At 44.8% G+C, this 25,241-nt stretch overlaps 2 protein-coding genes across 5 annotated transcripts in view; one reads left to right on the top strand and one right to left on the bottom strand.

The window, feature by feature from the left end:
* Positions 1-21,201, top strand: part of GATD1 (glutamine amidotransferase class 1 domain containing 1) — a 27,739-nt gene extending 6,538 nt beyond the window's left edge. Inside the window, exons 8-10 of one of the 4 annotated variants that reach the window (XM_072863881.1) lie at positions 11,031-11,202; positions 12,129-12,246; positions 21,008-21,201. In XM_072863881.1, the coding sequence (XP_072719982.1) occupies positions 11,031-11,049 (19 nt within the window). In that variant the 3' untranslated portion in view covers positions 11,050-11,202; positions 12,129-12,246; positions 21,008-21,201. Of the gene's footprint in view, positions 1-198; positions 1,550-11,030; positions 11,203-12,128; positions 12,247-21,007 lie in introns of those variants that run through there. The other 3 variants (XM_072863883.1, XM_072863882.1, XM_072863884.1) reach the window with 3 other exon arrangements.
* Positions 17,183-25,241, bottom strand: TALDO1 (transaldolase 1). The gene is made up of 8 exons (XM_072863880.1): positions 25,061-25,241; positions 21,603-21,726; positions 21,034-21,141; positions 20,293-20,424; positions 19,662-19,837; positions 19,295-19,492; positions 18,111-18,256; positions 17,183-17,419 (listed from the first exon to the last, which is right to left on the bottom strand). Exons 1-8 carry the CDS (start codon positions 25,155-25,157, stop codon positions 17,387-17,389), a joined length of 1,014 nt encoding a protein of 337 aa, XP_072719981.1. The 5' UTR covers positions 25,158-25,241; the 3' UTR covers positions 17,183-17,386.

Raw genomic sequence — 25,241 nt, 5'->3', positions numbered from 1 at the left:
AAGCATTTCTGTTAAGAGAAACATCTCTTGGGTGTTGTTCTTTGTGCTTTGGCAAGTTAGCGTTTAGTCAGCTATGTGTTAGGATTCTGGGATGAACAGATTTAGTTTCTTTGATAATGGCCTGGCTGTTTGACTGTCTTTCATCTTGTCAGATAGAAGAACACATATAAATAACCACAAAAATCTTCTTTTGTTCAGGTGAATGTGTGTTAGAAGTCCTTTCCTGGCTGTGGACTAACAGGTCATGTCATGTTTGGATGTGTTTCATTCAGCAGGAAATGAAGGAGCAGGTCTCTTTGCAAATAGGATGGATGAAGAGCCGGCAGGCTAAGGATTGTCTTGTCTGTTAACTGGATAAAACATCCCTCTAAATTTCTGTCCTGGACTACGAAGTGACTGTGACAGTGAAGTGGCAATGTCAGGTGTTGCATATGTAGAATGGATGAAGGTTGTGAATAAGAAAACTTTGCATCACACTTCAGAAGCAACTATGAAACCACCTTGCATTTTTGTTGCTACATCTTTTTTCTCTGCTTTTCCCTAGACCCTTAATTTACAGATGTGGGGAATGTCTTTTTAAAAAAGAAAAGGTGGTGCTGTGAGTACAAATTGCTGAAGCTGAAGACCTTGCTGTAGGTTGACATTACACTGATTGTTAGTAACTCTGCCCCAAAGAGCACGTGGAACTCTGTGAACCATCTGGTGTTTGTTTCAAATATCAAAATCTACACCTAGGGCTTCATTGAAATGCAATTTCAGATGCGTTCTCACCTTTCTTTTGCTAGGTCACAAAGTTCCTGTCTGAACTCTGAATGTGTCTAGGATGCTTGGATATGCTTGGAATAGGATGGAAAATGCTTAGCTAAACTGGTTCTGCTTTGTTCAGTGTTGTTTGAAGGCAGCTCACTGTGGTGATACTGTTAGCATAATGTGCCCTTGTTTTCTTCCTTGCCTGTTCACATTATTGGACTTCTGTTTAAAAAGTTTGCTCAGCTGTTTTTAACTGGCCTTCTGACTGGTTATCTGTTCTCCTTTGTGGTGCTTATGTTATGATTTTTGTTCTATTTGAAATGTTTGAAATATTTCTCTCTGGCAAGTACATTGTGGTTGTCTCTTGCTGGAATTTTATGGACCAAGAAAAATGTAGGCAGTTCATGTGGATCACATCTTCTGAGGAACCAACTGTAAGATGAAATCTGGCCTTCTCTTTCCTTTTGAGCAGCAGATGTGGCTTGAAGTTGAGCATGGAAAGGAATAATCAGACTGAGAATATTTTTTGCTGTTGCAGGCTCAAACTTACTAAATCTATGGGAAAATGGACAGATTAATATTTTTTTCCTTCACTCTTGGAACTGAGGGCAACATTTCTGCAGTGCTCTGAGGGAAAGGACTTTTGTGGTTGCATTTTTTTTCCTTAACAGGATAATACAATATATTGATTATAACCAATCATCAAGCAGGGTAATTTTATGCCTTTTCTGTAAAAATTCAATTTTTTAGTTCTGTCTCAAGAATTCAGAGTGATTTTAAAAGATAATCTGCTATGGGATTTGTTGGTCTTCTACTGGTGTATTCTGGAGCCCAGCTTACAGATTTGTGGCTTGATAGAAATTAGAATTAGAATTTGAAATTAAAATTGGGCTTTGATAGAAACTAAACTCTCAAATAGATAGCTTAAATCCTCATTCTTGACAAGTCGTCTTAGGGATTTGTGGATCTCTGTCACCATCAAGGCATGCTTTCCATCTGGATTTCTAGTGAGCTGACTGCTGAAATGATGTGGAAAGTTTTTGTACCGCAGTAGTACTTGGAATTGGGGTCATTTGGTGTTGAACACTGTGCACCTACAGCAAGGAGACACTCTGCCACCAAAAACTTTATTTAAATAGAGAGGGTGGAACTTCATGCCCTAGACTCCACTGATTGCCTGAGCCAGGAACTTAGTGGGGCTGGAGTCAGGTAATAGGGATCCTGGAGGAGGTGGGTGCAATTTATGTGGCTTCTGAGGTGAGGGAGCTTTGCCACACCTGATCTAACCCCTGACTGCAGCTGCAGAGCAAAGTCTTGTTTCTGAAGTGGGAGTCTGAGAGGCTACAAGTCTGTATTACCTTTGAGACTGTGCTTCCCTGTGATTCTGTCAAAATCACTAGACCTTTCATTGCCTGCCTGTAAAAATAGAATATTGCTGTTTACCCTGTGTCCTGTTTTCATTCCTTAATTGTGAATTGTGTCCAGGCTCACTGATAAGCTGCCAGGTGAACAAACAGTATTCAGACCACTACAGGCTTTGATCAATTCTCTGTTGTACTATTTTCCTTACTTTGTGGCAGCTGGGACCTGTTGGAACTGCTTTGTGCCTGCACCAGGAAGTACACTGATGTACAAAGTACACTGCTATTAGATTTTTGTAATGCTTCCTTGTTCTTCCCGTATGGGAGCAGGTAAGAGGAGTTACTGTGTGTATCTTCCTTCTTTCACATCACATGTCCATTTCGATCTCCTCAGTAATCTAAACAGTCCCCAGTGTTGAAGCTGCTCTTGCAAGATAGAGGGAGAGTTGCATGATCCAGCAGAAAGTGGCTGGAGAGGTGATGTGCGCAAGTGTGTGCACCTACAGTTTCTGATGTGGTTGAGAAGGATGCTGGCTGTGTGGACGTGGCCTAACTTCTGGCAACAAAGCAAAATGACTTTGTAAAACAGCCTCTCTGATGTGGATGGTGGGCTAGCATGGTGCCATCTCTAGAAATTACACTGGCAAATTGTGAGCAATTAGCGATGATAGCTCTTCTAAGTTCTCGTACAGTATGACCAATTTTAGCCAAGGATTGGGAAAAAAAGATCAAATTAAAGTAGAAAATATGTGAAGCTGTTGAATATCATGCCAGATACATTCAGGAAAGTTTTATGCTGTTTATTCTGAAGGGGGTGTTATGCCAGTGGATTAAAAGGTGAAGGCAGTATCCCTAATTTTTGCTCATTATCATTTGACTTCTTTTCTTTACCATATGCATATTGAATCAATTGCACTCTTGGTTGAGAATGAATATAGAGAGTTCATGATCTTTCATAAGTTTTCATTTAGTTCTTCATTTTGGAAAAACTTTCAATACAGCAGTAAATGTCTTGACTCCACAAAAATTTTCAACAAGACATCGGGCTATTTCTGTTACTCCTATTTATTTTGAAACTAAAAGCAGCAGGGTTGAAGCACAGGCTTCAAAGGCAACAGCATGTCTATAGCTTGGGGTATTGTAGCGTACTCCCCCGCTTTAGTTCCATGTTAATTTTGTTCTACAAATGTAACACTTAATATCTTTTATTTTTATCTTTTGCTTAAAAGGTATTTATGTCAACTAAAATAATGAAGTGAGATTACAGAAAGAGTAATGATTTTTTGATAAGTCTTGCATTTTAAACTTCCTGTGTGAAGAATTTGAATACTTTGGTTTGTATCTTCTGTACCTTGTGTGCTGTGCTTCCTTCCTGCTCAAACTCAGAAGCAGGCCAGTGAAGTATCACATCCCAGCAGCGATATTTCTCCTGAGTTTGTTTTCTAGCACTTGACTTAAGATGGCATGTATTCTCCTCTCCCTGGTTTTAAGAATACAGCATGCTCAAACTGCTCAGTGGCCCAATTTTAAATACACCCAATTGTGCATAACAAGACTGGGACAAATAACAGCAGCTGGGTTTTGGGGGGGCATCAGCATAGATGAGAAATGTTGCTTCTTATTGCCTTGTGCCTGTTGACCTTTATCAGTGTCTTAGCTTGTGGTATAGTTACTGTTATCTCTGCTTCACCATAATGCGTGCTAATCTTTAGCTTAAAGTTAATTTGAATGTAAAGATACGTGTTTATGATCCATCTAGTGATGTGGGTTAGAAATCATGTATAACTGGTGAGAAATCAGCTAGGGACGATATCAGGAGTCCTCAAAACACGCCAGCTCTTGACATAGTTATTTAGCATGTGTTCTGCAGTGTGATAGTTTTCCCCTCCACCTGGCTTGAGCGTAACAATTTGAACACTGCAGGGAGGACGAGCTTTTGGCAATGCTTGCCAATGCTTGGTGTTTCACTGTCTCTGTGATCAGTTGTTTATAGAGGATTCTGGCATTTAAACCACATGACAGGCCCTTTTATCCCAAAGCCAGAAACTGCTTCTCAAACAAATTGAAAGCTTTCAAATTCTGGAGATTTTCAACCCACACATCCTGATTGTTTCAGTGTTGCGCTCTGGAGCACTTGGTGCTTTGGTCCTAGGGATGTTATTAGCCAGGCTTATTTCCTTACAAATCTGTCTGTTCCTGGTAACATCCAGCTGCTGATATTTTTTTTATTTAGGGAACCACACATGAAGAGTGTTACATCTTGTGTGGGCTTAATGCGTGGGAGCATCAGTTTGCAAATGTTTTGTGTTCAAGTGTTTTGAGCATCCCTCTTCACAACTTATGTGTAAAACTGCTGGTAAAGGCTGCTATTACCTTAAAGATGTTCTCTACCTTTCCTTTCTACCCTTCAGGGACCAGCTACACTGCTTTAGTGGTGTGTGGTGCTGGGATGCACAGTGATGTGTTCTCTTCTTGCTGGTGAAGAAATCCTTTGTGGGGGTGCAATACAGGAATGTTTCTTTACACCTGTGAGCCAACTGCTGTAGAGATTATCCTAGGGATAAATCATCTGAGAAAAGCCCCTTGTCCCTGTGGATTCATCCCACAAATGTCCCTGCAGGGAAGAAAGGAAAGGTGGAGAACATCTTTAAGGTAATAGCAGCCTTTACTGGCAGTTTTACACATAAGTTGTGAAGAAGGATGCTTCAAAACACTTAAACATAAAATGTTTGCAAACTGATGCAGCAGCTGGAGTGAGCCCCAAGACCTGCTTGTGGGTGTGATCTCAATTTTGATACTTTTAACATTTTAATTGTTTGGGCTGTAACAATAATGAAAAGGTCGCCTTCCTAGTTTGACCTAATGTTTACAGGGCAAAAGAGATTGAGTGACATGAAAGGTGATGAGGAATGGCCAAAACCCCAGCAGCTTGGGCTTTGATCATGAGTCCTCTGTGCTACCATACCTCTCCTACAGCTTGATACCGTAGCTGTAGTCAGTGGAGGTAGCTTAGATCCTCTGAATCCAGAGAAGGTGTCAGGCACAACTTGTGCAGACTCAGCTTTTCTGATGAGAGGAAGTGTTGTCTCAAAGCATTTGCTTGATTGAAGAGATCCCTTACAGGGTGTTTGAACTCAGTCCTTGTTGCTGTCTGCACCTAATGGTTGTTAGTCATACTAACTACCATTCCATTAGTGTATTAATGTTTCAATAAGATTCTTTTCCTAGAGCTTCCACAGTATAATCTTTTAAAAAAATAAAGTGGAACCTTCTGCTTTATTCATCTTGGGTGCTGTGTGATAAGCTCTGCCATTTGATTCTGGGTATCAGAGTGCTTTTCTGTTCAAACTGACTTCTGTTCTGTTGCTGCTGGAACATCCCTTTTGGCTTTGTACAGGGTTGTCTGCTTTCCTTAGTCTGGACTGCTGTCAGCTTTGAGCTCCCTTGTAGGCTGTTGCAGTCACAGCAGTGACAATTAACTGAGAATCATTGGGCTTTGCTTGTGTGCTTGCCCTAAACAACAGCAGTGAGCCAAACAGGGTAATCCTGGTAGGACCGAGGCCCACAGCTCTAAGACACTACTTGGCAGCTGCACCTGTGTCACCACTGTCCCAGGAGGCTACACCTGGTGTATTGTGTCCTCTGTAGTGCTAGAATGTTTCTACAGGAAAATGTTTAATACTAGCAGGAGATAAAAGGAGCCTTTAGTCAAATGCAGTCTTCTAGGTCTGTAGAGCATTTTGTTTCAGCTTGAAGGTCAGTGTGTTCCCTCAGTTCCCCTGTCTGGGATCTCCATGTTGTCCCTGAGGATACAGAAGATGGTATCAAAAGCTGGTGTGTCATCCTGCTGGGACTAGGCAGCTGGGAACACTGGGGCACTACTTTCTCCTCTAATGCCAGTGCATCAAAACAAGTATTAGAATAAATGGAAATGACACTTTGATTCTGATTTGCTTCAAAATTTCAAATGGTACCTGTCAGATACTGGCTGGCTTATTTAATGTAGTCTGTAATAGCCTACGATGGCTGTATTTGATAATCCTTATAAATGAATCTCTAAGGACTAATTTTAAAGTGAAATTCTGTGTTGGGAGGCTGAAAACAAATGACTGTACGTACTGTGTCGGTTTTGTGGACTGTAGTGGCTGTTTTCCTAACAGCTCTGCTCTCCTGTGCCTTTCCTCTTGCACCCTTGTTTCAACAATACAGGAAGTACTGAGAGTAACTGTTGAGAGCAGCAGCATGTCTCCCTTAGCCCATTGCGTCATGGAATGCAAGAGGGAGCTGAAAGAGGAAGGAAGAGTTTCCCCCCTCCTCAACTTTGCCTGTTTGCATAGAACTGGATGTTGAAATTGGAGAGCTGCCACCATAAGGGAAGGTTGATAACTTTGCATTTGTGCTTATCAGTTATTTGCTGCTCTGTGAATCTTGGAAAGGAATAGGTGCCATGGGATGTTGCAGCCTCCCCACGAGGTGGTGGTACTGCTCTAGACAGACCTTCGTGTTCCTCCTCAGCTACCAGCAAGCTTCATCCCCAAACACCAAGTGCAAAGATGTTACTTTCCACTTGCCGATTCCCCAGGAAGGGCCTGTCACTTCTGTGCTGGGCAGGTGGGCTGCAGCTGGAAGAGGGAAAAACCTGGGACACCACTAAGGGCTACTGTAGCACAAAATTAACACAGGATTAAATACACTAAGCTGTGCTGTAAGCAACAAGCTATTCCCATGGCTTCCCAGTAATCTGTGACCATAGGGTCTGCTCTCCCATGCTCCTTCTTTTCTTAGGAGGATGAGGGCAGCATAGTTAGAAATCTTGTTGTGAAAGCCTCAGTCCTCTGTCATTTCCTAAAATATCATGTGCTAATGCTGCCCTGCATGCTTTCCTTAGAAATTATCCCTCCTCAGCATCACCTGTTACTAAACCCTCTTTCTCCCCAAAGATCTCCACTTTGCAGTTTTCTTTTGTGTAAAGCCAAGGGCCAGCCCTGAATTGTAGCAGATTTTTTGAAGTTGTTCATTGCTAATCTTGAACAACTGAGTGAAATTTAAATAGGTGTGCTGCCACTGAAGGTGAGTTTGAGCCTGTGGAGTTACTCTGGTCTCTTGATCTCCTAGATCAAACACCAGCAATATAAACTGGAGTCACGTGTCCCTGGGAATAAGAGACAGGACTTGGGCTGCAGCGGTGAAGCTGAATTCCTAGCTTAGGCACAATGGCCTTAGCCATTAGTGCAATGTAACGCCCATCTGAGTATTGGACTGCGTCTGAGTGCTGTGGACTGTAGCAAGATAAGAGTTCCCTCTGCTTTCTAGAAATACTACATTTCCTTAGACAAAACTGTGCCTGGAGGGGGCTGTGACTGTGTGGATTTCACAGGACAAATGGGAGACCCCTTTGCAAATACTCACTTTGCATTATTCAAATACATCTGAGCTCAGACTGTAACCTAGATCCCAGTGGTAAAGCAAAAACAAAGTCAAAAAACCAAAGGTCAGCTTGTAAGCTTCATTCAATTATACTGAAATGAAAATTGAGCAGCAGAGCCCACAGTGGCCTCTAACAATCCTCACCCTGACAGCATAGTGGCCATTAAACACACAGAAGCCTGACAGGGCCTGTTCTCCCAGAAACGTTCACAGATGCTGTGCAGATATCCTCTGTGAGGCCCCACATGCGCAACCCTGAGGGACTCGGGACCTGCAAGTCCCTTATCCTGCAGAAAGGCAAGAAAAGAGTGTTGGATGCTGAGGTGACCCTCTGATGTTGTGCCCACATCAGAGCTGGACTCCTGCATGGATCACAAAAGCAAACCAACCTTGCTGTTGGGTCAGAGTCATGCATTGCTTGCCTTGCCTTTGCTTTCTGGATGGTGGAGGGGTTTTACTTATTTTCCCAGCAGAAGAGAAATTTTCTCTTCAAATACAAATGCTGGATCATACAATTCCTGTATAAAGTTTCCAAGACTTCCAGGCTAAAGCCATGAAGCCCAGCAGCCCTGTAGAGAGCAGCTAGAAAAGATGGAGCCTGACCCTGCCTCCTTTCCAGGCAGCAGCCATGACTGTGTTGCCTCAGCCCTGCCTGGATGAGCCATCAAGTCCCCAGGGTGGGCAACACCATCAAACTTAAACCTCATAGTTGCTACTGATGCGTTTGAAAGAGCAAAAGAGGCAGAAGGAGGCCAAACAGCAGTTGCCAATCGGATGAAGGGTTGACAGTGTGGCTAATGCACATATAATAGCAGTTACGGGCTGTTAGGCCCACGGGTGTTTGGGGAGAGTCCTGTTGCCTTTTGAAGATCATTGGTGCTGATCCTGCATTTTACGATAGTTGTTTCTTGGTAGTGTTGCAGCTTAGGGCCTGACACTGTGCAATTGGTGAGTGGTACACGATTAGTCCCTTTCCAGGCTTAGTCCAAGCATGCTGCTGGAGCTGGTTTGGTCACCTTTCTCTTGTGTTGGCAGATACCACTGTAAAGGAAAACTCTTCATATGGCAGGAGGTTGATCCTTTCCCCGTTGTCTGGGGCTGGGCTGAGAAATACAGGTCTTCTGATCCTAAAAAAGCAGTCCTCCACTGGCTTTTCCACTGGAAAGCAAAGCACAAATGGTGTTTTCTTAGGGCTGTTTCCTTTGCTCTGTGGAGATCTTCCTCAGCAGCTGCTGGCCCTGGCTGGAGGCAGGACGCTATGCTAAATGGATCTACAGTCTGACTGGTTAGGCTGTTCTTAAGGAGCAAGAGAGATGCACGTCACTTAGGCGATATTGAAGCCCGAGCTGTTAATTGTTATTAATGATAATAACAAGGAGATTTCTAGTTCAGCTATTTTAATAAGTAACTTTCCCAAGATCCTGTAGTTGACCTAGCAGAGGCTGGTTCCCACCCCACCTCTCCCCCCCCAAGCCATGGCACTATTTTCTTATATAAAAGTAGACTTTTGTGATTTTTTGCTTCTACGCAAATTGTGTGACATAACAACTGAATGTCCTTGGGGATACATGTAGCTGTTAAAAGTGAACTGCAGAGGAACAGAGCTCAGAGCCTTGCTCCGTTCTGTTCCTGAAGCATTGTATGGATGGATCTCCTGCATCCAAAGCTTGGCTGTCAGGGTCACTGTTTGCCTTGGGAAATCCTCAGCTCTTAGTTCCACGGGATGTGTCTCTTCCAAGCCCATCCCATCCTATGTCTGAGCACAGCCTTCCTGAACCAGAAGGAAGACAGAGCTGAAGCACAGGCTTGGCCTCCAGACGTCAGCTGGGAAATTATGAGTCTGAGCACCCGGCCTCAAAGAGAGTTAGCTTTCATGATAACAGATGAAAAGGATTTTACTTGCCAACGAAGGTATGCAATACAGAAAACAAATAATAATGCAGTACAGATACAGCAAATTCATGAGCGATGTGAAATTAAATTTATGCAAAACGTGAACAGAGAATGAAAAGAGAAACAAAAGTAAAAAGGAGAATACTAGTGTTCTTTCAGACAATTGTTAGTGTTGATCTAAGGAGAAATTATCTAGGAGGACAAAACCTATCCATTATACCTTAGTTTCAGGATGGTTTTGGGTATCTGTGGGGGAATGCTCTACATGTACATTGGTTCAAGGAGAGAGAGGAATGGTTGTGCTGCCAAATCTCTGTTCTATTATTTTCCAGTATAAAAGTAGATAAATCTGTATAAAATAATTGGGCAAAATCATATCATAAGGTAAAAATTGTATTCCATGGCTCCTAAGAGCTCAGCAGTTTCTTCACACCTTTTGCCCTTGGACTGGCTGCCTTACCTGGCTTGTCCTTCCAAAACTTCCTGATCCTTTTACTTCCACATAAGCTGCAGTAAAGCCAAGTTGATGTGAGCTGCCAGTGAATTAATAGTTACTTGTATAGACTTAAACTACTAATTGTATCTAATCCTATTCTAATAGTTATCATAAGCTATTTCCTATATTATCTCATACTAAATATTATTTATAGGTCTAGTCAGGCTGCATGGTAGATCTGAAACTGTGAGCCATGTGCTTTGATTTTAATTCCCAATGCCTCAAGCCATGCTGTGGGCTGGAGCAGTGGTTCGTGGGGCTCAACCTTGTTGCAGAGCCCCGTTTGGCATCAGGATGAGAGCAGGAGACCCCGAGCCTGGCCAGTGCCTGGCAAGGGACAGCCCTAACGTACTGCTGAAGTGTTGGGTGCCTGCAGTTGGGCGTCTCTTCAGTACAAGGACTGGATTTTTTTTATACATCTGTGTGTCAGGAGCCCTTACAACGAGGCTCTTAGCTCTTACCTTGCTATGTACCTTAAGGAATGAATAATAAAACGTGCCATAGGGAGACCAGAGCTGAGCTTGGGATTATCTATCTTCTATTTTTTTTAATTTGCTACAAATTGCACTTTTGTATTGAACACATTTTCCACAGCTTTGTACTGAACATGACAAACTTTTTTTAGCCAAGAAGCAAAATCACTGAAATTGGTTATTTCACATTTTCTCTTTGAAATATACCTAATATATATTGTTAAAGGCTGCAGAAAAAGCCAGGAGATGAAATGTTGCATTTGACCCCAAATAAAAGGTATTTCAGCTTTTTACTTCCATTTATCCTGCTTCTCCTAAGTCCCAAATTTGTTTGTTTCATGATTTGCACGTTTCTGTGTGTGTTTTTCAATTCCGTGAGCAAACCAGAAATCATTTACTTGCCAGCTGTATTCTGTGCTCCCAAACTAAACTGTCTCCACAGTCTGTTAAACAAAGTTTGCTTTCTCCCAGGGGTTTGTTTTCTTAATATTTCTGCCACTTATTGCCCTGCATGAGAATTACAATGAACATAGGAGTTTAAAATATCAATTCAGATCGCTAGCTGAGCTTTGAATACAGTCTGCTGTTGTTGGAGGCTCTAATATTTTAATGAATGTTTTTCTCTTGCAGGAATACTCCAGGACTCTGATAAATGCCAAGATCTCTGATGGCAGGCACTACTTGCACAGAAACTTACAGGATCCCGCTGCGTAGGCAAGACCTGCACGTACGGGGAGATACAGCACTGTTTCCTCTTGGAATTTGGGAACGGAGGATAGACAGAACATCCTTTTCCAGCCTGGTATGCCAGCGGACTCGTGGGGTCTATTTGCACTCTCCCTACAGTTGCAGGAGGTGTCCATGAACTCAGATGTGGGCTTCCCACCATTGCTCGCCCTTGCGTTATCAGCATGGTTGCGCAGCTAGTCCCCCCTCAAGTCAGGCCTGGCCCCTCTCAGCCCAACCCAGAGAAATTCCTGCTTTGTTTGAAGCGTGGGGTCTCTCTCCCTGACCGCCTCAGAGGGCAAACTACCACCTTATGCGTACGTGCAGTTTGTAGCACTCTGCGGCCTGAACCTGGGGTCTGGCACTTAGACTACAAACACCTGGAGGAAGCATACTGCAGAAGTTTGCCCCATGAGGAGGGGGGTTGATGGCAGCCCTCTGTGCTGACTCTTCTCCTGGCATGGGGCTGGGGGAGCCCAGGTGAACCCTGTCTTGTGAGGAGGGCCTGGTAATTGGGCTCAGGTGTAGAGCAGGTGGTAGAAAAGGGAGACTTTCTATCCCAAGGGGTTGGAAAGGTTTAGCCTTTGTGGTTGGGAAGGATTACTGGCTCTGGGTGCATTTAATAAAGTGCAAGGGCATTTTAAAATCAAATTTTAAAGTGTATGTATTGGTTCTTTGGAATTTACACACACACATTTTATTTGCCCCTACTTGCTGCGTCCGAGCTTGTCCTTGTGACTGTGATAGCTAAAAATCTTGCTGGGAGACAACAGGCATCTCCTGCTCCCATTTTCTTAATCTGAGGAGGTATGGAGATCTGGGAAGCCACTAGGAGGAGTTTGTAAGCTGGGCTCAGACAGATATCCTGGGAGAGATCTCTTCATGTCCTGAAGAGAGATGAAGTTGGGGAAGAGTTATGGGGTAAAGGTGCTCTGTGTGACTGGATAAACAGGCATACAGGCTGAAGGCTTATGTAGTTGTTGGGTTTGTGCTCCATTTCAGAATGAGTGTGGACTTTGTGACTTAGCCACGTACATCAGTCACCTCAAAACGTCTCGCCTGTGCTGAAGAGAAGAAGCCCCAGTGCTGAAATGGGAAACTGCAGCTGCTACTAGAGCAGGTAAGGGATCCTATGACAGTGAACATTTTAAGCATAACTTGTTCATCTCCTGTCCCCTCAGCTCTTGAGGGGGACCATGTGTCTATAGGTAAGCAGAGTAAGGTTTGACTGTTACTGAGGCACCTTTTCCTGCCTCCTATTCCCCTTTCACTGCAGTATTTTATTGTGTCTTGAGCAACTTTTGGAGTGCTTCAGAGTTATGTTTGAACCCCACGGTGTTACTGACCCTGGCCAGCTGTGTCCCAGCTGTGTGAGGTGACAGATCCCGGGGCTCTGCTGGTGGTGTGAGGGTGCAGAGCACTTGTCTCTTCCAGGAAGAAGAAGGGGTATTTTTTGCAGAGGCTCAAAGCCTCTGACTGCCCAGCTTCACAGCAGCAAGCCCCCAAATTCTGTGTGCCTGAATTCCCACCCTGCCATGGTTGCAGGCTGGTTGCTCACAGAGACATGTGGTAGTGTCAGCTCAGCAGGGTTTGGGACACACGATTCCAGAGCAGAAAGCTTTTACTGGGCTCCTTGTTTCTCAAGTGACCAACTTTGATCCATCAGTATTTTAGGGCTGACTGGGAGATATTTTTAGAAAAATTGTTGGTTTCTTTCCGATTGAGAAAGCTCCAGAACAAAGAGGCTTTGGGGAAGGTGAAAGGGCAGCAATTTGTCAGACAGACCTCACCTAGAAAAGAGCAGTCCAGCACATTTGTCACTTTGAGCTACCAGTTACTCGTGTGATAGTAAGGAGGTGGGTACCCTCTTTGGAGACTTCCCTGCATTCTCATCCCATGATGGTTCATCCCTGGCACTGACAGGGCTTTTGTCCTAGTAGTCATAAACCAAAATCCAGGATGTGAGACGATATAAAATATGACATACACACATGACAGCATTTGCATTTCGAAGTCTATTGGTGTGTACTAGCAACCTACATAGGGGCTTTGATTAAGCAATGGGTCCATAATGCCTTGTGCTTGGAGAAGTCTAAGGAGTCTCTATTGGAGTTCTCTTATAGTAAGAGGGAAAGATGCAAAATAGGTTAAATTGAGAAGGGACCCACCTGGGTTGTCTTCTCACAGGAGGAGGACTCCAGGCTAAAAGAGGATCCCAGGTATGAGATGCCATAGGGAATGTGCTTCCCAAGGGCAGCAGGATTATCCACAAAGACCAGGCACCTTCCAGGCGTTTCCTGAGCTATTTGGTAGCCACAGAGATCAAGGACACAGCTTTCAGATGAGAATGACTTGATTGCTGAGTAAGTGCAGGATGGAGGGGTCTGGTGGGTGAGCTTATGTTGATGGCTTCAATCCATGGACCAGAATAGCTGCTTCCTCCCCTCTGGGCTATTTAAGGGCTTGGAGCCAGCCTTTGCACAGAGGTCTTTGGGCTCCAATTGGCACCACTCACACAACCTCAATGGGGAAAGGGAGGCTGGCAGTTTGCCAGGCGTGTGATGTTGTTAAATTGTAAATGAGAAAGGATCCAGACAGCTGCGCTCCGCATTGCAGATCAGCGGAAGAGTCAGAGAGCTGTCTGTGGTCATTATCAGAAGGCAGGCTAAAGATTCACAGAGGGTGGAGGTGGTTCAGTTAGCGGTCAGGTCCTTGCATCTTCGTGCTGCTAGAGGAGACTTGCTAGGGAGGCAGCAGTGTCAGAAAAAAAAAACCCAAAACCCACTTAAAAACTCTGTAGGGCACTTGGTAGGACTGGGGAGAAGATGAGCAGCTCTGAGGTGAATGTTTGGATTTTTTTTTATTTTTTTTTTAAGAAGAAAAGTAATTTGCCAGAGGTGACTCCAAACATTGCAGTGTGACACTGCACCCGGACACGTGGGTCACGCTTGTCTCTGTAAGGGCCTGGAGTCTTCAGGAGCTGGGTATAAGTCACTTGCTGACCTGTGCTGTGATGCTGTGTGTGCGCAAAAAGCAAATTTGCTGGTAATGGGGAAAAAAACATTTTTCAGGCAGTCTGAAAGGACAGCAGCAGTCCACCTGCAGAATGTAAGTCAGAGGGTAACCTTGGATTCCTTTGATCGTTGTCTACTTCCTAGTTCTGTTTGAAAGAACTGCATCTTCATAAACATGTGGCTTCCCCACTGACTTGTCAGTGACAACTAACACTTCTGTTTCTGAAGAGTTCTACACAAAATGGTAAAGACCTTTTGGGGAGTTTAAACCGATGCCACTTTGCTGATTTCAGTGGAGCCCTGCCTGTATTCACCAGATGTGGCTCAGCAGGTCTTCCTGAAGACTTCTAATACAGAAGTCCTGTGAAATAGAATATGTACTCTGCAAGCAAGGTGGAAGGAAGGGGACTGGATTGCAAAGGATTTTTGGAGCAGGATTAATCCCTAGATAACCACCATCCATTTGGGCTGTAACCACCAGGTCATGTTCCTAGGACCCGGTCTTGGTCCAGATGAAGTGAGTTGGTTTTGGTTGTGAGAGAAGTAGCTTCTATATCAAAGAACTACTGTCAAATCCAGCTACTTCTGGATTTGACCCTTTGTTAGTAGCAGCTAAAGCCTAGGACAGATGCAGGGAAGTGATTGTCCATCAGATGCAGATGCACAACTGAGCTGTTTCAAGAAACTGGCATGTAGCTCTCCATGTTCTTCTGCAGAAGAGATGTGTGGGTGCCCCAGGGCTATCTGACAGCACTGCATTGCCCTGGAATTATTTATTTTTTAATGCCAAATAGGTACAAATCTCAGAATGACTCAGCTAAAGGAATAAAAATTAAAAAAAAAGATTTTTGTTACCAGTGGGCTGGTAAGTGCAAAGTTCAGACAGATGGTCCTTCTGTGTCACATCTAGAATGAAGCTCGTATGAAGACTGACCAGCCAGGCTGAGTGCTAACTTGGGTAGCTTGGCTTCACGCAGCTTCTCTGCAGTATAATCATGCCTGAACCCTTCCATCTGTAAGAATGCAGTAGCAGCCTGAAGTGCCTCCTAATTCCTTTGCTAAGAAGTCTGGCATTAGGACATGCTTACCTTGGTGTAAGACAAGCCATGGCAGGCTGAGAATCATCCAGCTGTTTAGGTGGAGTTACAGCCTGTAGAGAGGTTATCACCTGTCAGTGAACATGAGGAAGAAATATCTGTTTTTCAGGGAGACCAGCAGCTGCACAGACCTCTCTATACAGCAGTTTTGTATTTGCCACTTCTACAGCCCCAGATTTTCCTCTTCAGGATATGGGAAATACCTGAGCTCTTCATCAGTGACATTGTGTTTAATGTTCACAGTTTGCTAGATTAAGCAGGCTTGTTGCTGTGGGGAAATATTTTTGTCTGGCTGAGGATCCCCATCCTACCCTGTCATCTGTTCCAATTATTGTAATAGCAGTTTTTAGAAAACATGTGGAAGTGCCTGCTCATGAGTTATGTTACCTTTCAGAAGTCATCTGATTGCTCTGGCTTGCCATGGGTCTCACTGGTCTATCATCTCTGCAGCTGTCAGCCTCACAATGGTGCTATGCAGCTTTATTAAAGCTATCACAGGGAAGTGTAATTCTGGGCTGGCTGAAAGCCTCATTCTGTTGCCTGAGGAAGTCACGACTTCATACTTGTGTAACTGTTAACAGTTGGAGCTAAACTTGCCTGTTTTGGAAATTGTGGTCTGCTAGGAAGCTAGACCTCTCCTCATCTCATACTCTGGAGCAGAAAACAGATGTTGAGAAAGCTAATCCAAAGCAGAGACTGCTTGTACTTGGCACCTCTGCTGTACTTGAAGTTCAGTTCCCTTTTCAGCAGGATACAAATAGTCTGTTAACAGTTTTTAATGACTGTAGTGACCCAAATCACAGTGCACACTTCGAACAGCAGTGGTAGGTCAGATGGCTGTGTGGCACAGTGGAGGCAGGGTAAAGCTTTCAATGCTAGGTTGACCTTTGAAAGGAAGGGAAAAAGGTCACCTCCCTGTGGACAGCTTGCTTTCCACTGTGGCCTGCTTCTCCCTGTTACCTACACCTGTGGAGCAAAGGGGTCTAGATCAGTCCCCTCAGGCAGCTTCATCTCCCTCAGGGTTGGGAATAGTGCCAGTCTCCCCACTTGTGGGCAGGTCCAGGGCAAGGCTGGGAGTGCAGCACCACATAGACATGTCTGATACGGTTCTGTTGTCAGACCTGCATCTGGTTTGTGAGCATACAGCCGGCTGTCACTTCAGCTGAAACAACAGTTCCCAGGTTGTTATGGCAAGGTCCTGACAATAGTGCTGCTGTATCACACTGATTGTAGTGATCAGTTGTTCCCCTGGCTTGTTTTTCTTGTATTATTCAAGCTAGATATAGCATGTGTGTATTACAGCCTCAGTGACTATATTACAAAATAGTATTGTAGCCTTAGTGCTGCCTTTTTTTTTTTTTTTTAAAAGAGGCAACTTTATAATGAAACAGTTAATTGTGTCTACATCTAAACAGGAACATCTTAGAATCATTTAGGTTGGAAAGGACCTTTAAGATCAAGTCCAGTCATTAACCTAGCACTGCCAAGTCCACCACTAAACCATGTCCCTAAGTGCCACATCTACATGTCTTTTAAATACCTCCAGGGGTGGTGACTCACCACTTCCCTGGGCAGCCTGTTCCAGTGCTTGACAACCCTTTCGGTGAAGAAATTTTTTCTAATACCCAGTCTAAACCTCCCCTGGCATAACTTGAGGCCATTTCCTCTTGTCCTATTGCTTGTTCTTGTCTCGCACAAAGAGGAGAGGAACTAAACCAACCTAGTTGGTTTAGTATAGGTTATGCATCTTGTAAGAGTATTTGTGGGTTTTGTACCAAGGAGGGCTTTTGAAACCTGTGTCTTCTCCTTAGTCACAGTGAGACAGCATAAGAGACAAAACTGCTTTCTTAACGTGTTAGGAGTGTAGACTTAATTAGGCATTTAATACAAAAATTTAAAAAATTAAAATACTGAAAATAGTGAAATGAGCACATTACGAAAAAAGTCTCTATTAATTTGCATGTATTGACAAAAGTGCCACAAAAACTTGAAATTCTATTTGTCCCTTTGCAAATTGATAAAAAAAGCATGATACAGAAATCTATCCATACATAGCCTAAGACTTTTACAGGTAAGACATTTGTACATCCATTTAACCTCAGGTGATCCACTCATTCAGCCTTGACCCCTCAGGAGAATGCTGCTTTTTCTACTTTCCATTTTCAGCACTGAACATTCGCTCCTAGAAAGAGAGAAGTAAACATACAGCAGCTGAGTAAGAGTTTGGGAACTGGACTGTGCTTTAGCAATGCAGGCTTAAGTCACTACTAAGTAGCTGTCAGTCAACAAGAACAAGTGCCTAGATCAGGTATACTTGGTGTGTATTTCTCTAACCCCCCGAAAACACACAGTTCCATTAATCCCATTTGAAAGCCTCTCCATAAACTGACAGGAAGCTTTCACAGGGCTTGGCTATACTCAGCATATCAGTTCTTGGTGCCTCCTACCTACTGCCAAGTACAAGCATGATTTATTTCCAGCTCACTGTCTGACGATTATTTATGTGTCTTGTACCACTGCTGACAGATAGCAAGTTTAGAATTAGACTTAAAGGACTTTTCACTTTGACAGTACTGTTATCTTGATTAGCTGCCAGGCTAAACACTGCCTTGGGCCTCAAACAGTAGGTGTGGCTGTATACATCTAGCATGAATTCTTTCTTGAGGTGCAGTGGAGTTTACCAAGTTCACTTAATTTAGGTGGCCAGTTTGCTAGCTGCCTGTCCTATGTAAGGTGTACCGCCTGTATAAAAACCTGATTGGACTTGCTTACAGGTTCCTAATCCTTACCCATACCACAAGGAACTGCAGGTTAGCTGCAGTACTTGAGAGGAACACGAGAGGTGGCAGGAGGCAGCACGATATAACATCTACCTTTAACATCCTCTCCAGTTTAATTGCATCTGCAGCAAATTTTCTGATCCCATCGGATAACTTCTCCACAGCCATTTGGTCTTCGTTATGGTGCCAGCGGAATGCCTTCTCATCCAGGTGGATCTTCTCAAGCTCACATGCCTGAGCTGTGCAAGGGGAATTGAAAAAGAAACAACCCATATTATCAGCTTATTATCAAATACCACAGGCTTCCTAAAACAGTCTCAAGATTCTGACCATCTCCAGCTGTTGAAATATTTCAGACACCACTTTCAACATGACTTGCTACATGAGCATACTTGGGGCTGCAAGACTGAAAATGCTCCTGATCTGGTTTGGGGGAAGTCATCTAGATAATCGGTTTCTCTTGAAATACAATGTTTATGTGTATGCCATTATCTTGTATCCGCTTCTGAATGGTACGGTACTTTCAGGCCTATTATCAAGAATTATGCAACAGTCCTACAGCAGTGAGACATTCTAAGCAAATATGCTGAACAATGAGGTCTTTGATTATTTGGCAAGTACCTAACAAAAGCTCAATTGATAACATGCCTACAAGCCAGCTAGCACCCTGTAAGCAGCAACCCATGACTACAGCTGTGCACAAATCTCATCTTCTGAGTCGTAAAGTAGCATTTTAATAAGGCTACAGAAAAGCAAGAGTAGTGCAACGGGAACATACATTCAAAAGCATCGTGGCACAGTATCACTACATCAAATGACTTAGTCTTGCATATGATTAATTTCTAGAAGGAAGATACCTTTTGGCATGTCTAGAGCTAACTGCATCACTGATGCAACATTAACATAAGATGAAATGAGGTTTGGCATCTTTACTAGTGTTCAGTAAAATTTCATCCCAAGCATATGAAGTATAAAGTTCCTTCTGCTCTCCCCATCCTCTCAGGAGAGGGCAGACAGTATTTAGGCACACCCAAAACCTATCGTAATTCCAGGTAGCGTACTTGGTGGGACCCGCGACCCTAAAGTAGCAACTGTGTTTCAGCAGCTGAAGCAGTACTATTGTAATGAGGCTACAGTATTTCCATCAGAACGGATCAGTATTTATCCTGAAAGCGGAATGGAAGCAAGCACCACAGAGCTGACTGGAACCACATACTCTTAACATTCAAGAAGAAAGGGAAACCGAGCAAGCCCATGTTACACGGAAGTGGACTTACCCTCTTTTACACTGAGGGTGGGAGTTAACTTGACATACTCTTTGCTGAGCTCTGCCAAAAGCTTGGGTGAAATAGTGAGATAGTCACAGCCTGTAAGTGCTTTTATTTCTCCTGTATTTCGAAATGAAGCGCCCATCACGATAGTTTTGTAGCCAAACTTCTTGTAGTAGTTATAGATCTTAGTGACACTCTTGACTCCTAAAAAGGAGAAGTCGGCAACTTTCAGAATAATTCATTTGAAGTATAAATGATTATTTAGAACATGCTCAAAACCAACATTTTTTCATTAAGAGGATTTATACAAGTAAACTGCAGTTTGAATGAGTAGCTGTTGTATTTTTAACAATATGGTAAACGGAAAGCTTACCTGGATCCTCTGAAGGCTCATAGGTTTTCTTATCTCCATTTGCAACATACCAATCCAGGATACGTCCTACGAATGGGGAAATCAGAGTAACTCCAGCTTCAGCACAGGCAACTGCCTGAGCAAAGGAGAACAGCAAGGTCATGTTGCAGTGAATCCCATACTCTGCTTCCAGAACCCTGCAGACACAGGCTGGCTTAAAACAGCAGTTTGCTCACCTACTGAATTTATATCCTAGTAACAAGCTAGTAGGTTAAAACTACTGAATTTCTTGAGTTAAATTAGGAATGTGGTACAGTTTATAAGCTTTAAAGTTTTAAGCTAACAGCAAATGTTTTGCACTGCCAGGCTCTGCTTTATTTAATGCTGTTCCTTGAACCAAGAGCAGACAACTTAGCATGATATTTCAGGAAACTCTGTTTGTGGCCTGGCCCTTGTATGAACAAACTTTTCCTGTTTCAACAGAAAGCTGTAGCAGAGAACCTTGCTTCCTAGCTGTAGCCCTAGTAACAGATTTCCTGGTGCAGTGCTTTCAAAACAATTCTTTATTTTAAGTGGAGAATGCATTTGTCAGGTGCCTGTGAACAGGCAGAAGCATGCTATGAATCAGCATACCGGGTACAGAAATACTTACTTGCCAGCCTGGATTCCTTCCCATGTTGAAGAGAGCTTTATGAGAATACGATCTTTACCAATTCCTGCTTCCTTATAAAGGTCAATGAGGCGCCTGGCCCTTTGAATCATTCCTTCCTTATCAAAGGACAACCTTTGAAACAAGAGTAGGACTGCTTAAAACTGACTTTTTTTTTTTAAAGGCCCCCCCCCCCCCCGACCCCACTGAAAAACACTGCCCATTTTATCAGCATTTATATCCAATAGCAGGTTTTTGTTCTCAGAGATACTTCCTGGATTGTGAGCCCATCAAGCAGGTGTATGACAGCACTGCCACTCTGATTCAGAGGATCCAGAGCTCAAGATAGCTTTCCTTGAGAAAGTTTCAAAGTTTTCCTCAAGTTTTTCATAATGAATGCAGAAGCTGAGCATTAGAAGTGAAGTGGCAATGAGTAGGTTAACAGACAAATCCTATGCAAGTCTTGAAATAAACTGTTAAAACAGATCTCTTGGTAGAACAACAACAACAAGATTACAAAAATCCCAGCTCAGTATTACTTGTTTTCATAGAGTTTTGTCACCAAGTTACAATCAAGCAAACTAAGTAAAATCCATTCTCTAGTTAAACAAATATTAACAATATAAACTCTTGCTAGCCTTATAACAGTGAGCTGTCTAGTCAAGAACATCTTTCTCCAACTCACATCATGTCTCTCTTTGTATGTACAAATATCCAGGGTAACCCAGAGGAAAAAGAGCCAACCTTGCATCTACTTCTGTGGACACACGGCCAGGTATCCTCTTCAATATTTCAGCTCCAAATAATACAAAAAGTTTGTCACAAGCATTTTTGATCTGCTCCTCTTCTGACCTGAAAACCACAAAGAGCAAAATCATTTCTATGAGGAAAACAAAAGTGCATTCACACCTTGCCATGGATTTGAAGATCAAATTTCACAGCCCATTTAACATTAAATTCCAGAGTTCAAATAGCCACTTCTGCTCTGCTCCATGTTTATGTTCTGCCCTCTGTGTTCCACCAGCACTATTAGCCTTTGGGTACCATTTCCTGTCATGCTGTCAACTCAAAGAGTGTTTTCCTGAGCAGTTCTAGAAGGCCACGTGAGAACTGGTAAATCGAGATGCGCTTCTCCAAAGCGCATCTGAAATGAGCATGAGAAATTTTTCTTTAAGAGTTGAGGCTTTTTGGGGCAGGAGATACACCTATGAGTACATAAGTACATTGCTAGTAGTACTAAACACTATTTGTATAAATAAGGCATCTGAAATACAGATCTCCCAAGATAAAAAAAAACACCACTCTTTACTTACCCGCCAAGTTTCTTCCCATAGGCAACAGCATCGTCCACAAGTTCCTGGTAAGCTGGCATCTGAGCAGCAGCTAGTATCAGAGATGGGTTTGTGGTGGCATCTAGGGGCTTGTACTCATCGATTGCTAGGGAAATAAAAACAGCCTGTTTACAACAATCAGCAGGCCTGAGCAATTAAAAGGATTTTGCTCAGATATGTGAGAACCTAAACATGGCTGTAGGATAGTAGCCTTTGTGACAGAGCGGAAGACTAGTGCACTGTGTTTAAATACCACTGCCTGAAAGCTGGCTTGTGCCAGAAGTACCAGAACAAGGTTAACAGAGCTACAGTAATAAGGCACAGCAAAGTTTCCTCACTACTAGAGACACTGCCCAAAAGAAATAAACTCGTAGAAGTGACAGATGAAGAGAAGTGGTACTAATTTGCAACTTCTCACATCTGTCCATGTCATACCCACCAGCATAGCTGACTTCCAGGAGTCACAGGGGGAAAGTCAAGACCAGGGGATCTTTCTTCCCTTCTAGCAGTTAGATTTTGGGGTTTTGGTTTGTCTACAACCCAAACAGGAGAAAAACTCCTCTGTTAGAAAAGCTGCTAGAGCCTTACTGCATTTTAAAACTTTTTCAAACAGTTGCAGACCATTTCTTAGTATCTGTTCTTGTCACGTCCTCTTACTCCCAGCCTTCCTTCCTTGTGGGAGATATTTGAACCTTTGGCTTACCTTAAGCCCTGGACTACACCTATTTCAGGTGATACCAGTTGTTTACCAGAGTGGGCCATGACCACACACTGTCTGGCCCTAATCGCTGCTGAGCTGCCTGGCATGCAGAGCCTGACTCAGCAAATGGGGGACAGCCTCTGCAGGCCCTTCAGCAATTTCTGCTTTCAAGCTCCCTTGTTAACACAGCTAAATGTTAAAAATAACAAAATATTTATTACCAGCTCATTTTCCTCAGCATTTTTGCACAGGGATGAAAAGCCAAGTTAGAGTGTGCAACTTTATTTTTTCAGTCATAGAAGAAAATAAGTATTGTTTTTCCATAGCTCCCTCCTAGGCAATGATCATGATCCTGGAGCAAGTCCACTCTATACAAACAGGGCCTCCAAAACACGCTTCAATTCGCATGGACACCGCTTAAAATGAAGCGGTACGCTAGTGAAACTCAGTTCTGAAGCACACGCACTGTTTTAGAGAAGTCTGTTTTGACAGAGCTTATTACTCCTCTCCAGCCTTACAGCACTTGAAGACCCTAATGGGTCTCTGGCAACACACGTAAATTGCTCTCTCTCACCCAGTTTTCCTCTCTGTCTTCCTTCAGGCTTGCCAGAAGGCAGTCAGCCACCTGCGTTTTAGGTGTGCAGTCAGGCTTTCAGCGGGGGGTCCGTGACCGTTGTGCCACCTTTCCTCATTGTGAGCACAAAAAAGCCAGGCAAGAATAAGTATATACTGGTCCAGCCTAGCTAAAAAGCCAAACTAGTGCAGCTACTGGAGAAGCCACCACCACTTACTGCAGGTACTTGCTTCAAGAACCAGCATCCTTTCCTACACAGCACCGTACCAACACATTTATCTATAAACAAAACTGGGAACTGGTGTTAGCAACAACTGCACCTTAACCAGCATCAGTGTTTAACTTGAAGAGGGAGTTGGATGTTGACCGTAGCCTTATTCTGACTGTAAGAAGGATCCAGAGGTGACAACAGGCAGCCACAGATCAACTGCAAAACTGTTTCAAGGAGCTTGTTAAAACTTTCCCCGTGGGCGGTGCTCGGCCTCCTCGCTGCCACCCGGACACAAACACCCCCTTGGCCACCACAGGAAGTGTTTTTATTTCCTATTATGCTTTTTTGAAACCAGGGTAGACAGCGTGATGTTTTAAATTCATGCGGTTTCAGCACCCACTGGGCTTTAGCCAGGTCTGTCGCTCCTCGAAGGCACACAAATCTGACAAGGCTAAATTACCCAGTCCCTTGGTGTTTCCAGCTCCCTCGATGCAATGCTTGCTCAAGCTGTGCCGGTGCTCCATACCATTCATGGTACGGTGGTTGTCTGTCACGTCAGACAGACTCTTAAAGGCAAGTAACAGTTTCTCCCTCATCAGGCAACGCAAAGCGCTTGACGTACACCTTACCTAGAGTCAGCGCAAGTACGGAGAGACAGGCAGACAGCGTCACGAGGCGCGTCTGAGCCGTTGCTACCCCTGTGTACTCTTCATCTTAAATTTACTAATATCAGGCATTTGACGGTTGCCATTTAGGATTGTTTATCCATCCCCTGTAGGATTAGGTAAGCAGCAGATTACCGCGGGCCTCCGTGACGGCAGAACAGGATTCAAGAAGCGTTGTTCTGCGGAACCCAGAGACGTTCGGGAGGGATTTTTCAGTTCTGATGTACCGAGAAAGTTGCCCGCCTGTGCAGGCGCTCGGGCAGCGACAGCTTCAGAACAGGCGGCTTTATAATCGAACACCACCTCCCTTCCTCGGGAAGGAGCGTGCTTGCTCGTTCTCATGAGATAAGGAAAACAAAAGCACTCGTGCATTATTTTATTTGCTTCACAGCTGCCTTGCTTCTGCCATTTGAAAAAAAACAATAACAAAAAACCAAATCGACACTGGTTATTGGAAAAACCCAACTTCGTTAGCCCCACGGAGCTTATCTTGTCGAGCCTGGCACTTATTAGTAACAGCACATGGAGCTGAACGTCGGGGTCTGCGCACACTCCAGGTCAACTGGGACAAAACCCCTCGGGGGGGCTGGCAGACGTGCCGCAGGAACTGCCTCAGCCCTACACGCTGCAGAGGCTTGCGTTCAAGCGAAGCGTACGGCAGGAGGAGGAGAAGCAGCCGGCCCCTGCAGGCTCCGCTGGCGGGCTGCTGCCCGCTCAGCCTCCCCTGGGCGCTACCCGGGACCGGGTGGCTCGACGCCTTCCGCCGGGACAGACCTCACAGAGGCCGGGACTCCGCAGCCCGGACAGTGGATCCCGGGGAAGCCACGGGCTCCACGCAGCGGCGCCTTTTCCAGCCGGACACCTCCGGGCTGCCCTTCGCGGAAGCCGTACCGCAGCCGCGGCCTCGCGTACGGGGCGCCCCCCGGGCAGGGACTCCGCGGCACCGCGCTGGGCGCCCGCTCGGCCTCCGGCGCCGGGCGGCCCTTCCCGCGCCGACCCGCTGCTTGCGGCGGAGCTCCCCGAGAGCGGCCGCGGCGCCCCCGCCCCGCGTTAGCGAACGGCGCCTTTCCCAACGCCGGCCTTGCGCAACGCGCCGCGACCGGCACCGAGAGGCCGCGGCCCCGCCGCCTCCCGAGCGCACGGCGACCCCCCCCCCGCCCCCCCACCGCCAGGGTGGTTCGCTCCCCCTCAGGCGCTCGACCCTTCGGCCGGACGCACCCACTCTCTGCGAAGGGGGGGGGGGGGGCGGGGGGCGGTGCGGTGACAGGGGCCCCCCCCACCGCCTCTCACCGTTGAAGTCCCCGGTGTCGGCCACCACGGTGGTGTGGTGCTTGAGCTGGTCCAGCACCGACTCCATCTTCTGCCGCTTCACGGGGGACACCGACATTGTGTGTGTGGGGGGACTCGCGCCGCCTATAAGGAACCCTGCCTACCCGGAGGGGAGCCGGCCTGCGCGCGCACCCGCCGCTCG

Source organism: Ciconia boyciana, chromosome 6 (assembly GCF_034638445.1).
Source record: "Ciconia boyciana chromosome 6, ASM3463844v1, whole genome shotgun sequence".
Classification (NCBI taxonomy): Eukaryota; Metazoa; Chordata; class Aves; order Ciconiiformes; family Ciconiidae; genus Ciconia; species Ciconia boyciana.
Note: the sequence above shows the minus strand (reverse complement) of the source record. Positions and strands in the feature narration are given on the sequence as shown.

What these genes read in the sequence shown, in the direction of transcription:
- TALDO1 (XM_072863880.1), bottom strand. Translation starts at nt 25,157, where the DNA reads ATGTCGGTGTCCCCCGTGAAGCGGCAGAAGATGGAGTCGGTGCTGGAC. An exon ending in CGACACCGGGGACTTCAACG is followed by an intron (nt 21,727 to 25,060) that starts GTGAGAGGCGGT and finishes TTATTTCCCTAG; the next exon opens with CAATCGATGAGTACAAGCCC. An exon ending in TCCACAGAAGTAGATGCAAG is followed by an intron (nt 20,425 to 21,033) that starts GTTGGCTCTTTT and finishes CTTGTTTCAAAG; the next exon opens with GTTGTCCTTTGATAAGGAAG.